This window comes from Entamoeba histolytica, genomic scaffold, assembly GCF_000208925.1.
Source record: "Entamoeba histolytica HM-1:IMSS scf_1104750518155 genomic scaffold, whole genome shotgun sequence".
Lineage (NCBI taxonomy): Eukaryota > Evosea > Mastigamoebida > Endamoebidae > Entamoeba > Entamoeba histolytica.
This window is the reverse complement of record NW_001914991.1, coordinates 15,454-30,839: the sequence shown is the minus strand read 5'-3', so window position 1 is coordinate 30,839 and position 15,386 is coordinate 15,454. Positions and strand designations below refer to the sequence as shown.

The window sequence follows — 15,386 nt, the reverse complement described above, 5'->3', positions numbered from 1 at the left end:
AATGAACTTCTTTACTACTGGAGGAGGAAAGGCACTTCCTAAACTAACTGAGTCTGAATTACTTGAATCAAAAAAGAAAATTTTTACACAAAGCCAATATGAGGATGAAGAGTCTAATAAAAATATGGAAGAAGAACCTTCTGTAATTGACAAAGAAAAAGACCAATCATTGACAATGAGTAATATCTCACCAACAAAACCAATTGAAACTCAAGCAACACAATTATCACAAGACACAATAACTATTATTATTAAAGAAATGGATGAAAATGAAAAAAAAGAAAGTAAAAGCATTTTAAAAGGAAGTAAGAGACAATCAATTTTACATCAACAACCAATTAAATATCCAACTCCACTTAAAAGAAAAGCAATTACACCATTATTAGAAAGTAAAAGAAGGTTTCTTGTACCACATAAATCTATTCTTAAAACAACTTCTGTAGAAGTAAAACCAATTCCTCAAAGTTCTTTTGATCAAGTTAGTTTTCTTTCAAAATATTTAGACACATTTAAAGAAGATATTAATGAGGAAATTTCATGTCCAATACCTTCATATGAAAATGCATTACAAATACCAATTATTGATGATCGTAAGAAAGAAAGAAAAAAAGTAACATTAAGTCTTGAACAGTGGAAAGGAATAATTCTTAAATATGAGAATGAAAAATGGTTAAAGACACATCTTCAACATGTTATATGGAAACAAAGTGGGTATTACTTTCATAATCGAAATATAGAATTTGAAGTAACAGTAAATGGAATTAAAAAAGAAATTGAACAACGATGGATATTTGAAAGAAAACCAAAACGATCATTTTATAGACAAATTTATAATAAAGATGAAAATTGCGGATATTGTCATATTGGAGTAGTTGCAAATATTATTTCAAAAGAATTAACAAAAGAATATCCTTTACTTTTAATGAGTGATGGATGGTATACAATTCAAATACAAATTGATCAAGGAATAAATGAATTAATAAAACAAAACAAAATATATATTGGACAAAAATTAAGAATTTGTTGTTTAGAAAAAACTGAAGATTGGAATGAACGAGAACCATGGGAAGGAAAAGAATTAATATTTAAAACAAATATTAATTGTATTAGAAGAGGAGAAAGAAATGAAAAACTTGGAAGAACAAAATGTAAATTTATGTTAATACAAATTGATAGTGTTAGAGATGGAATTATTCCATGTATTAGAGGATGTGTAGAACGAGTATATCCAATGAAATATAAATTTAAAAATGAAAAAGGAGTTATTGGAGAAAAAGAATATATAAATGAAAGAAATAAAAGAATGAAAGAATTAGAAAAAGAGTTTGAAAGAAAAAAAAGAGAAGGAGCTAGTGAAGAAGAATTATATCAATTTAAAGAAGAAGGAATGAAAATATTAGAATTTAATAGTATTAGAAATATTAAAATACTTGATGGAATGAAGAAAGAAGAAAGAAGTAAAAGAATTATTGTAAGTATATGGAATGATGGACAAGAAGATTATACTAAATTTGAAGAAAAGAAATGGTATGAATTTTTCTCATTTAAAGGAAAAAGAATTGGAGGAAAAATAAGTATAGAAAGTACTTGGAATTGTAATATTAAAAAAATGAATGGAGATATTGAATTACCAAAAGAATTTGAAGAAAGAAAAGTAGTAGAATTATTAGATATATGTGAAATGAAAGAAGGAGAAGAAGTAGATATTATTTGTTGTATATTAAAAATTGAAGAAGAATATTTATATATAAGTGATGGGTCAATGAAAATGGCAATGATTAAAAGAAATAATATAGAAAAGAAACAATTTAATGAAATGGATGTAGTTTGTATAAGAAATATTGTTATTGAAAGTGTTTATAATAGAAATATTGTTCTTAAAGAAACAGGATTTACAGAAATTACTGGAGAAGGAAAAAATGAAGAAGAAAAGATGGAAATGAAAAAGTTAAGAAATATTCTTGAAGACTTCTCTAAACAATTTGAGGGAATGAAAAAAGATATTGTTAGAATTATTGAAGGAAAAGATGAAAATGAAGATATTAAAAATATTATACTTGTTAAAGAACTTCAACAAAAAGATGAAAAAATCAAAGAACTTACTAAAGAATTAGAAGAATTAAAAAAGAAATATGAGTTGAATATATTTGAACAAAAATAGTAAATTATAGTTTAATGAAAATAAATTAAATAGTTTAATAAAAAAGATGAATTATAATGAAATAATTATTGAGAAAACATTTGTAAAAATAAAATAAATCTTAAAAACCCTTAAATCCAATATAAAAAATAAAAATAAAACAATTAATTAAGTATTAATAGATGGAAATTTATAGGAAGAACTTTCTTTTTTCTTCTTTGAATAAATGAAGAAGAAATGCGAAATCCCTTCATGAAATGAAAGAAAAAAAAATAAAAAACCAACATGAAAAAGAATAATAAAATAATAGAAAAAAAAACTATAAATTATAATAAACTTAATAAAATATAAAAAATTGCTTAAAAAAGAATTAATTGACCACGTTGAACCAAATAAACAGGATTAAACAAATAGTTAAATTAAAGAACCAACTGATGTGCGATGAGGGTCATGTTTGTATGAACGAACCAAATACTAAAAGTGCGTTTGTACCAGTTAGTTTGAATAACTATACTACTACCGTTATTATCTCTGAGAAGAAAAAGAGAATTTCACCAGAATTTCAAAATTTTTGTAGATATCTTAGAGAAAGACAAAACCAAATGCCATTACCTGATTTAACAATTGCTACACCATTTATGAGACCACAATTAGTTGATTGGTTATTTAAAACATCAGAATATCTTCATCTTTCAAAGAAAATAATTTTTCAAACATTAACATTAGTTGATTTATATACAACAAGAGTAGTTGTTAATTCAGATGAACTTGGATTAATATTTGTAACATCATTATTTAGTTGTTCTAAGTTTGAGTCTACAGGAATTAAAGTTAGTGATGTACAAAAATTATGTAATAATAAATATGGGAAAGAAGATATTATTGGAATGGAAAAGAAGTTATTAGAGTCTATTAATTATAAAATAGATAATCCTACGTCATATGACTTTTTAAATATTCTTTGGGAAGCAGCAGGATATCCACAATATAATCAAGAAGAAAGAAATCATCCAATTATTGAAGCAAGTATTCAATTTCTTCAAATAATGACATTAGATCCATTTTATACAAGTAATTCACCATCATCACTTGCAGGATCAGCATTTTTCTTTGCACGAGATTTTTGTCATTTTGTTAATTTATGGGATATGAGATATCAACGATGTTTAATGATGAAGAAAGAAGAAGTAAGAGAAGTTGCAATCGACTTTGTTCCAAAAATGCAATATTGTGTAATGAATCAAAATAAAAGTTCATTTAAAGTATGTATTGATTTTGGAAGAATGATTGAAAATCATAGAAGAAAATATTGTGAATGTATAAAACACATTCAATCAAAAAATACTAAACCACAATGTTTTTGGGATAATAATGACGTGAAGAATTTTGATTGAAAGTTATGTAATTAAATTTTCTTTTTGTTATTCATCATCAAGATAACACTTGTTTTTTTTTTTTGTTTTATTGAGAGAAAAAATTAAAGAAAAATCAATAAATAATGAAAATTCTTATTCAATAAAAAAGTACTTTTTTCTTTTGATAAACACAAAGAAAAAATATAATTTTTTGAAGGAGAATTAATTGGTATTATGAATAATAAATGACTTGTTTTTAATTCAAAAAAGAAGAGAAATATAAGAAGAGAAGAAGATATTTTAAAAAAGAAGAAGTTTTTTTGATAAGAAAAAATGAATGACCAAAAAGAATTTGAACTCAAAAATTAATTACTTGATAAATCTAATTTAACTGAAATGTTAAGACGGTTTAGTTTACGTTCAGGTCAAACATTAAAAGTTTCTACTAGTCTTAATCAGTCTTCATCATCTAGTTTAAGTAAATCACCAGCATTATATTTACAAACATTCCCATTATTAAAAAATGCTTTTGAAACCTTTGAGCAAACACCAACATTAGAATCAATTGTTAGTATTTTTTCTGTACTGTCAAAAGCACCAAAACATATTTATGACTTTTTGATAACTGAACTTAATTGGGAAGAATTTATTGATCAATTATCTAAATGTATTTGTTCTTTATCAATTGACCAATTTATTTATTGGTTTTGTTCAGAAAATTATTCTTCAATTCATTTATTATACCTTATTACTTCTTATCGTCCTGAATTATTTTCAAGACAAAATGCAAATAAATTAAAATCTTACTTTATTTCTTCTCTTCCTGATATTTATGAAAATGCTGGGATTTCTAGTGAACCTCGTTATCTCTTTCCAGAGAAGATTCAATATGTCCCTACAATTATCCAGAGATTAGATCATTCTCCAGCTTCTTCTGTACTATTTCCTTTACTTCAAATTATTGCATTATTTGCAAAAAGTAATTTAATTTCATTAGACACTCTTATTATTACAGACTTCCCTCCTCAACATATTGATTCATTTATTGATTACTATTTTGAGATATTACCTCTCTTTAAAGAAATTCCTAAACCAATTCAACGTCTTATCAATTCTTGGGTTACACAATTACCATCTCCAGTAATTACTCCTTGTCATTCATTAACAAATTCATCTGATTTCTCGTTATTTAAATTTGATGAAGATGAAACAACAACAAAAGGTTCACAATCTCCTCTTACAAATTCATTATCATTGATTTCAATACATCAAATTATGAGATTTTTATTAATGATTAGTTATGTTTATCCTTCTCTCGTTTTTACTGATGGTCCATTTTTCCCTTGGAATGGTAAAACTGAAGTTGATTCAGAAGTGTTATTGTATTACTATAATTATGTGTTATTTAGTAATACTACTTCGTTGGCTAAGAGATTAAATCAATATTGTGAGGTTATGACTAAATGTCCATATGAATTAGCTAATGCATTAGAATTTTGTCAAAATAAAATGATTGTTGCATTACATAAACAATTTCCAGACTTTAATTCATTTCAAATGTTTATAAATATAATCAATTCTTCAAGTGATAAAATGCAATCAAATTTATTATCAATAATATTATGTTGTCCTCAACATTTAAATTATCAAGAAGTTCAAATATTATGCAAATTATTTCACAACGACAAATATTCATTAATGCTTTATGATATATTCACAAAACGATTATCTATGTTACAAACTAATGACCTTTCTCAAATATTTATTGAAAATGGATTATCATTTGCTTTAAGAATGAAAATTGACATGATTCATCCACTTGAATATTTAACATTTATGTTACAACTATTTGTTACACACCCATTAACTGAAGATTTTCTAGTTAGCGAACCTCGTTCATTCTTCTCAAAAATTATTCCATTATCAACACACTCTAAAGAAATTTATGATTTAATTATTTCTTTTTTAACAACTGGAATATTATCAACAGAGTCAATAGAACAATTTACTTCATTATTACCTAATTTAAATCCTCCTAAAGGAATGTCAGCTACAAATCATCGTTTAAATATATTAAAATTATATTCATTAAGGAATAATGAATTAACTGGAAATGAATTACAATATTATTATAATTATATTAAATCAAGTATTGAATTACCAATAGAAACAAATGAATCATTAGCAATTTTAAAAGAATTTTATGCAGTCATTCTAACTGGGTTTGAGGCATTTAAAAATAAAGAAGAATACAAACATGATCTTCAAACATTTTTATTAAGTGAGACTATTATTCAAAAACTACTTGAAGTCATTAAAGTTATTGGAAATACAGTATTTAGTCACTTGAGAAATTTATCATTAGATCAATTATGTGTTATTGATGAACCATTATTCTTAGAGGTATTTGTTAAATTATTAAAACAAATTGAAGAAATAGAAGAACCATTTAATGAATTAATTCCATTATTAGATAATCCAACAAATGTAGATACATTATCTCATAGTAAATTAATTGAACCTTTACTAGTATTAGCATCAACTGGTAAAACAGTCAATTCAGTTTATTATTTCTTAAAGAGAATTATTAGTTATAATTGTTTACCATCATTTTTAACAACATTATTACATACCTCTCATGAAAATGGATTAAGAGAAGAATATATTTCGTTATTAACAGAATGTACTCAAATTTCACAACAACCTAGATATACTGCAGAATTTTCTAAACAAGGAACTTCATCATTATCAGCTCAATTAAAATTTGATCAAACACAAGTTTTATCTATTTCATTATGGGCAGCAATTATGAATTTTCCTGATTATTCTCGGGATTCATTTATTACAATCACATCTTTTATTCTTAAAGATATTAAACTAAATCTTGGAGTATCTTCTACTGCTATTACAATGCAAATCATCACAGAATCACATAATGGTTCTATTATTATTGATCATTCTTTTAGACCAAGAGAGTTTTTTAATATTACTGTATTACTTCGTTTATCTAAAGCATTAGATATCCAAATTGCTATTGATGGAGCATTTATTTCTTCAGCAGAACGTATTCAAATTAATGTACCACAATCATTGTTTCCATTAGACCTTATAATAAAACCAATTGATAATGCTCGTTTTAGAATTGGAAATTTTCATTTCTTTAAAACAATTTTAAGTGAAGAAATGATTAAATTTATATTCACTGCAAGAGCAGATATTCTTCCATTTAATTGGATTTCAGAATTACCTCTTAATATGAAAAATTTAGAAATACCAACTGAATATATAGGAAGTCTTATTGTTCCAAGTGGTAAATTATATGTTCATAGTAATAAAAATACATATTCTGTTCAAACAACTAATTTAAGAAGGTTTGAATGTATTGGTATGAAAGAGGCATTTAATGCTATTGGTGGAATAGAAGTCTTATTATTATTTTTAAGTGAAGTAAAAAGAGTAGAAGAAGCTATTGGTATTATTGAAGTTATACGAAAATATCTTACTAATAATAAAGTTGCTGCATTAACATATCGTTCTATACACGCAGGAAGAATTTTATTGGAAATTTTAAGTTATACAAATTATTATTCAAGTGCTCTTAATGAATCAATTAAATTAACTGACTCTAAAATGGTTGTAAGAGAATTAGAATTATTATGTTGTTCAAATATTCATATAGAAACTGCGGAATTATTTAGAGATATATTTTTTCATACTGCTTTTTGGATGAGAACTTCTGGAGAAGTTTTTTATGAATATATTCAAACAATAATGAAATATATAAATTGTCCATTTAAAGACACTAACCTTCAAATACTCATAGAAGCACATTGTATAGATGAGTTTATATCTTATGTCCCAGTAGTCGTTGGACTTAAAATGAGAGATTTACAAACTCTTTATATATCAATTATATATCAATTACTTAATTCTTTATCATGGAAATATATTACTCAATTATTAAATAATGTAATTGCCCAATATTGTATTAATGTTATTCCATCTCCCGTTCTTCCTTTATATGGTGATCAAGAAATTATTAATTCTTCACATATTTCTAATTTAAGGTCTAATTCAGACACATATATTTCTCATTCAAGAACACTTAATGCACAATACTTTTGTTTGGAAGTAATTGAAACTATTGTGCGTGCATCATATGAACGATTTTCAAGTGAAGACTTATTCATGTATTTGAAAGAAGTGTACCAAACAGTTCCACTTGAGACTCTTATTACACTTCTTTCAATTGCAAAATCAGAGAATTTGTTTTTATCTCTTATTAAATTATTAGAAGGATATCTTGCTAATTCATTAGTTGAAGTCTCTACTTTACAAACTAATTTTCTTTCTATATTTGAATCTATAAGATGTAAAGATGTATTTACTCATTTAACTTCCAAATCACTTAAAACACTTTGGAATTTTGCACAACCAATAAATTGTATTAAATATGTTCTAATGATTGGTTCTATTAAAACTATTTCTATTGAATTAGTTAAAACATTTATTGAACTTATTCTTGAGAAAGGAGTACTTTTAAATCAAGAAAATTCAGACTTAATATGGAGATTACTTCTCAACATTACTGAGAATGAAGAATTAGATCAAAAAATATTATTTTCATTAGTCCCAATGATTGTTGATATGATTTGTAAAATTAAGATGGATGGTGATGGGTATTGTAATGAATTATCTAAGTTATGTATTCATAATCCAATTAGTCCTATACGATGGGCATTATATCAAGGAATTTCATTAAAATATAATCATAGTTTATTCCCTTCTGTTGCTGTAATCAAAATATTCCAATTTTTAAAAGAATTTAATTGTTCTTTCTTTGAGCCATTACCTTCAATTCTTATAGAACAATTACAAAATAAAATATTATTAACAGAAACAATAAAAACAATATCTCTATTTAAAATTATCGGAACACCACTAGCATTATATCATTGTTTCCTTCAACTTGGAACTTTTTCACAAATTTATTTTGATTGTATTACAGATATATTGGACATTCTTAATAAAACATTATCATCTTTATCTCAATACCCAGACCATCCATTATATTCTTCTTTATTCCAACTTGTTAAAAATTATAAAAGCTCTTTTACTGAAGATAATTATAATAAATTACAACAATCAAAAGGAACTATTGATTCTGCAATAGAATGGTTATTTAATTCTTGTGATATTCCTAAACCAGAAAATATTATTCTTCCTTTAAAAACATCTCCCTTAATTCGTAAGAAAGAACCTTCTAAAGTTATTGAACTTTGTGATTCTACAGATGTTATTGCTGCTATTTCATGGAGACGTATCGTAAAAAAATATACTACGCATAATGCCATTTTTGAATATCCTTTCCATGCTCCTTATGTGTTTTTTAAATTAGATGCAACTTTATGTAATGGGAATTCACAAATGATTATTTCTCAAACTATACCTAAAGTGTCTACTCTTCCTGTTGAAACTGAACCACAAACTGCATTATATAAAAGATATGAAAGTCTAATGGAACGAGTGAAGTTTCGTATGTTTGATGAAATTTCTGTTGATTTTGAAGCAAATTATGTTAAATGGGATAGAGAATTACCAGCAATAATTCATTTTGAGAATAATGCTGTTATTATCAGATATCATAATGGAGGAGAGAAAAATATGTTATCAAGAGAATGTAAACAAATTAATATTTCATTTGAAGACATCACTAGTGTTCAAAGACTTAATGTGTTGTATGAAGACATTGGAGTTGAAATTTATTACTTTAATTCCTTACTCTCTATTGTTTTACTCTTTAAAACAACAACTGAAAGAAATAATTTTATTTCTAAACTTCCAATTACTCCAAATGAATTACAAAGATTTAATGAAGCACAACGTAAATGGGTTAAAGGAGAATTATCAAATTATGAATTTTTATATGAAGTGAATAGATATGCAAATCGAAGTTTTAAATTATTAAGTCAGTACCCAATTTATCCATGGGTTATTTCTACTTTTAGTGAAGATTTTAGATTAAATGATTTAAGGTCTTATCGAGATTTGACATTACCTATATCTGCTTGTAATGAAAAAGCAAAAAAAATGATTGAATCTAATTATCAAGAGAAAGAGTGTCATTTTAATTGTTATTTAAGTAGTCCTAGTTTAGTTTGCAGAAGTTTAGTAAGACTCCAACCTTATTCAGAGTTATTATGGAAAGAAATGTCAGAAAGATGTTTTGAAGTTGGAGGAAGAATTTTTAAAAGTATTGAAGGGTTTTTTAAAAGTAGTGTAGAACAATCAAGAAGTGAATTAATTCCACAATACTACACTACGCCAGCATTCTTAACTAATTTAAATAATTATTTAACTTCTCTAAATGGAGAACCACTTGGAGATGTTACTTTACCTAATTGGGCATTTAAACACAATCTTTTAGATAGTGGAAATCTTAAAGATAGAGGGGAAATGACTTCTCCAAGAGAGTTTATTAGAAAAATGAAAATGGCATTAGAAAGTAGTAATGTTAGTAAATATTTAAATACTTGGATTGATCTTATATTTGGTTGTTTACAACAAAGTGTAAACCATTATAATGTTTATTTAAATGATTATACCATTAATTCAACTCAGCCAGACTCATTAAAACAAACTATATGGAAAACTATGGGTCATTTACCTCTATGTATTATGACAAAAGAATGTCCTGAAAAAACAGATAATGGAACGAGATTTTCATGTAATTTAGGATTGAATTGTGCTGCTCGTCGACCAAAAAAAGTTGGTTCAGTTAAAGAAGATTGGTGTTCATTAGTTGATAGTAAAAATGGATATACTCCTATTACAATTAAAGGAACTATTGGAATTGGTGAAAATGCAGTATATTATGATGAGGTATTACATCAAATTATATTACTAAAACCAAGTGAAATTTTTGTTGCAGCAGCTATTGGAATACAGTGTGTTAATGGAGATGATGATTGGATTGTTGCTGGTGGAGATAATGTATTAGCTTTCCATCATAATCATAGTTATAGCTTTAATGGAATATCTAATATATCATCATTATCAATTAAAATTAAATATGATTCTATTATTGCAGGTAATGAAAATGGTATGGTTATTGTTTGGTCAATTACTAAACAAAGAATCAGATGGAAAAAACAATTTGAATTACCTGTCCAACACGTATTAATTACAAATAATGGTGATATTTTCATATTAACATATGACCATTTTGAAAACACAACAACAATTATTGGTTGTGACATTAATGGTATAATTTTTGGTGAATCTTCATTTAATGCCCGAGTGACTGCAATAACATGTTCTCAATCTGTTAATTCAACCTCTCCTACACTAGCTGTTGGAACAAGTGTTGGAGAAGTATTATTATATGATGCATTTACTCTTGCTTTATTATTCTCTTATTCTGCAGATAGAAAAACAAAGAGTGTTACTTCATTCTTGTATACCAACAAAGATTGTAAATTATATTATAGTACTCAAAGAGAAGAAGGTGGATGTTTCATTTATTCTTTATGAAAGAATTTAAATTAAAAGAAACTGTTTTTTTAATATTAGAAATTATTTTTATTTAAAAATTTTTGTTTAAAAGAATAAAAATTAATTACATCATTTGAATAACTATTACTCTATTGACTGAGAAATCTTCAAAACTTTCTGTATTACTCAAACTTGATGGTGCACCTAAATAAGCTATTTGGAGGTTCTTACAGTATGAATTTGATACACCAGTTTGATGAATTATAAAACAACCTGTATGACCAACTTGATATAAATAACTTTCATTTCTATATATAAAAAGAGCATTAGAACTATTATCTCCAATTGGATTCCATTTCATTGGTTTAAATATTGATTTCTTTAATGAGAAAATAAAATGATTAGGATCAGAAATAAATTTGTTAGTTTCAAGAATAGGAACAGACACAAATGCTCCAAACACATAACCAAATTCATCAAAATTAATAAAATATAAATTGCGTTTATTCATAACTCTATCATTAAACTGTTTTTGTGAATCAAGAGAAGAATCAAATAGAATTTGATACTCATTCAAATTAGACCAATTCTGTAAATAAATATAATATTCTTCAATAATTCTAACTTCTTTATCCATTTTAAGTTTACATGGAATAATATCAATTCTATTAGGAATTATAAACTTCATATTGGTAAGTTCAGTTCTTCTTAATTGAAATTCTTCTTTTCTTTTACTAATAATTTCTTGATACTTTGATTCAATTTCTTTAATATCTTTTTTATATTTCATCTCTTCTATAAAAATTAATTTTCTGATAATGTCATTGGTTATTTCTTTCATTGTTATTTCTTCATCTTCTTGTTGTTGATTTATTTGACTTATTTTATTTAAGTCTTCTTTTAATTTTTGAAGAACTGCACTTCTATTATTTATTTTTCCTTCTATTATTTGTATTTTCCATTTTAGTTTATTGACTATTTTTTCTATCGTATCAGTTAAATCATTTTCATGATTGCTTAATTTCTGTTGCTCTAATTGTTCAATACCTCTACATTCTTGTTCAATTTGTTTTAATAATTGTTCTGCTTCTTCTTTTCTTTGAAAAATTTCATCCCACCATCTATTTTCCATACTATTTGATTGTGACATTGAGATGATCCTCATGATAAGACAAATAAATACAACAATTATTTTATTTTGATAACTTCTTCATCACTTTACTCAAAAAGTATCATTTTTATAGTCAGAGTAAGTGAATTATTTCCTGCTTTAAATCAATCAAAGTCTCAAATACAAAAACTATTTTTTAATACAAAAACGATAACATAAATCTGAAAAAAAAAACAAAAAATCTACTTTCATCTGAGTTTATTCGTTTGACCCATCTAAAGATAACAATCTTTATATTATGTTCACAACCCAATGGGACAAACTAAGAACTATTCATAAAAAAAAATGTTAAATAAATACGTTTTAATTCAACAAATACTTTCTTTTATTAAAAATTAAAGGCTTTACTATCTAATAACTTCTCGTTTGGAAAAATATGTGTTAGCTAAATAACGAAACTGTGTTGGTTCAGTAGAAATTTCACAGAGTAAATAATTCTATGCTAAACATAAAAATGATAAAAAAAAAATAATTATTATGACGAATATAATTCAAATAAGATAAAAATTAAAAACTTGATAATGAAGTGTTAATAAAATTGTCATTGACTCATTGATTAATGGATATTAATTAAACTAAATGTTTTATTTATTATTTCGATTTTCTTCTTGTTTTTGTGAATAAAACATTCTTCTTTTGTTTTATTGTCTTTTCAAGTTTCTTTATGTTTTATTTCTTCTTTTTATCTTCTTATTTGATTTTTATTCTCATTTAAATATCATTTCTTTATTCTTATTTTATGAATGAATATTTCATTATCATTATATCATTATATTATTCTATATAATTTGATTTATTATTAACATTATTTATATCATTTTCTTTTGTTCTATTTCTTTCATAATATCTTACTTCATTCTTTGTATTATTATTTCTTATTCAAATAAATCATCATCAGATAATACCAAAAAAAACTAAAATGTTAGATTATATTCATTTTAATGTTTATGTGATGTTTCTGATATTCAATCTTCAAGAAAGTGAACAAAAAGAAAAGAATAAAAAATTATTTTGATTAAAAAAGATATTGATATTAATGAATTCCATTTAGAATAGCAATACCTGCTGATGCACCAATTCTACTAGCACCATTATTAATCATTTTCATTGCATCATCAAATGTTCTAATTCCTCCAGCAGCTTTAACAAGTGCTTTATCACCAACAGTATCTTTCATTAATTTAACATCTTCAGGAGTAGCTCCATGAGTACCAAATCCAGTGGAAGTTTTAACATATTCAGCTCCAGCAGCAACACATCTCTTACAAACTTCAACTTTTTCCTCATTTGTTAAATAACAACATTCAATAATAACTTTAGTAAGTGCTTTTCCAGAAGCATCAACAACAGCTTTAACATCCTTTTCTACATCATCATATTTCTTTGCTTTAACCATTCCAATGTTAATAACCATATCAACTTCTTCAGCTCCTTGTTCAACTGCAACTTTAGTTTCATAAGCTTTGACTTCTGATGGAGTAGCTCCTAATGGGAATCCAATAACAGTACATACTTTAACACCAGTACCTTTAAGAAGTTCTGCACATAATGGAACCCATGTTGGATTAACACAAACAGAAGCAAATTTATATTCAGCAGCTTCAGAACATAATTTTCTAATTTGTTCTTCAGTAGCATCAGCTTTAAGAAGAGTATGGTCAATGTATTTTGCTAAAGTGGCTTTATCCATTAGAAGAATTAGATTAAAAGAAAAAGATTAAGAAGATCTAATAGAGTGTAGAATAAAGAAGTAATTATTCTATGAACTTCTTTATTATTCTTTATGTTCTTTTTATTAAAAAGAAAAATAAAAAGAATGTTGTAATATATAACAAAATTAAAAAAAATAATTCATCAATTTTAATATTGTAATATTTGTAATGGGGAATGTTTTAATAAATCAGATGATGCACAAATAAATCTTTTTTGATTTAATAAAAGGTTTATAGAAGGATAAACTTTTTGAATATCCTCAAATGTGTGATAATTTTCATTTAAATAAAAACGACCAAAAGTATGAATATGACCAAATAAACAAATATCAACTTTTGATTGAAGAATCATTTCAAAGATTGGATTTATATCTGCCTTTTCGTTATAAGGAGGATGATGAATCATTAATATTTTTATTTTATCTTCTTCTATTTCATTCATGTTATTTAATATAAAATTAAGTCTTTCTTTCATTACTTGACAACAAGTTTTATCAATTGATACTTTTAATGTTTCTTCTTTTAATTGTTTATTAATAATGGGCCAACAATTATATTCATTATCACACATTCTTGTTCCCATAACAACAATTTTATCATCAATATAACTTTTATGTTGATCAACAAATTTGATAGTTTTAAATTCTTCTTCATATTTTCTTTTTGCTGTTTCTTTACTTGGCCACCATTTATCATGATTTCCACACCCAAGAATTTTAATCCCTGGACGTTCATTAATCCAAGTTAAATCTAATTTAGGATACTTTTTACTTGCTGAAATATCACCAGGAATAATAACAATATCATTAGAACTTACTGAATTATTCCAATTTTCTTCTAGTCTACTTATATGGTTTTTCCATTCTAATCCATACTGTGACATATCGTATGTTTTTTTTTTAAATTCATTCATTACTGACGTCTCTGTCATTTTACGTCCAACAAATTTAGGTTTCACTTCTTCTATTAAATCTAAATTTAAATGTGGATCACTTAATACAAACACTCTTCTCATTATTTTTGTTTTTTTTCTTTAATTTGTAGTTTCTTTGCTTTTTTTTCTTCTTCTTTTATTCTTTCTTTTATTCATTTTTTAAAATCTTTTTGAATTTATAAAAAAGTAGTTTTTTATTGTTTATAACAAATAATAACTCTACCAATCCAAATTTAAATTAAAAAACATTAACAAAATATTAATTGACCTTTATAATTTTTGAAGGATTTATAAACAAAAATGAATGTATTTTATATAAAATACTTTATTCAAATAAGTGGAGGAAGGTATTGATAATAACAAAAAAAAATTAAGTTATGTTTTATGTAAATTGAATTATTCATAACTATTAATTAACTTCTTTTGTATGGTGAGGAATTTTTGAATGAAAAAAAATATGAAACAAATATGACGTGGATCCACCAATTGAAACGTAATTCAAGAAATTGAAATAACCCGAAATTTGTAGTAAAAAAAGGTTCAAAAAGAAGAAAAGAAAAAAGATAAAGAAGAAGATTTT

General features: G+C 25.1%; 6 protein-coding genes across 6 annotated transcripts; 3 read left to right on the top strand and 3 right to left on the bottom strand.

Moving 5' to 3' along the window:
• Position 1: 1 nt before the first annotated feature.
• Positions 2-2,161, top strand: EHI_121840 (uncharacterized protein; the record flags this gene model as incomplete). Its single annotated transcript, XM_646697.1, has 1 exon — positions 2-2,161. One exon carries the CDS (start codon positions 2-4, stop codon positions 2,159-2,161), a length of 2,160 nt encoding a protein of 719 aa, XP_651789.1.
• A 437-nt stretch (positions 2,162-2,598) lies between these two features.
• On the top strand, positions 2,599-3,534 carry EHI_121830 (cyclin, putative; the record flags this gene model as incomplete). The annotated part of the gene is made up of 1 exon (XM_646696.2): positions 2,599-3,534. One exon carries the CDS (start codon positions 2,599-2,601, stop codon positions 3,532-3,534), a length of 936 nt encoding a protein of 311 aa, XP_651788.2.
• Positions 3,535-3,891: 357 nt separating this feature from the next.
• EHI_121820 (uncharacterized protein) lies at positions 3,892-11,028 on the top strand (the record flags this gene model as incomplete). The annotated part of the gene is made up of 1 exon (XM_646695.1): positions 3,892-11,028. One exon carries the CDS (start codon positions 3,892-3,894, stop codon positions 11,026-11,028), a length of 7,137 nt encoding a protein of 2,378 aa, XP_651787.1.
• An 85-nt stretch (positions 11,029-11,113) lies between these two features.
• EHI_121810 (uncharacterized protein) lies at positions 11,114-12,139 on the bottom strand (the record flags this gene model as incomplete). Its single annotated transcript, XM_646694.1, has 1 exon — positions 11,114-12,139. One exon carries the CDS (start codon positions 12,137-12,139, stop codon positions 11,114-11,116), a length of 1,026 nt encoding a protein of 341 aa, XP_651786.1.
• Positions 12,140-13,170: 1,031 nt separating this feature from the next.
• On the bottom strand, positions 13,171-13,865 carry EHI_121800 (deoxyribose-phosphate aldolase, putative). The gene has a single exon (XM_646693.2). The coding sequence runs from the start codon at positions 13,848-13,850 to the stop codon at positions 13,194-13,196; it is 657 nt and encodes a 218-aa protein (XP_651785.1). The 5' UTR covers positions 13,851-13,865; the 3' UTR covers positions 13,171-13,193.
• Positions 13,866-14,020: 155 nt separating this feature from the next.
• Positions 14,021-14,887, bottom strand: EHI_121790 (ser/thr protein phosphatase family protein; the record flags this gene model as incomplete). Its single annotated transcript, XM_646692.1, has 1 exon — positions 14,021-14,887. The coding sequence occupies one exon, from the start codon at positions 14,885-14,887 to the stop codon at positions 14,021-14,023; it is 867 nt and encodes a 288-aa protein (XP_651784.1).
• Between the last annotated feature and the right edge of the window lie 499 nt (positions 14,888-15,386).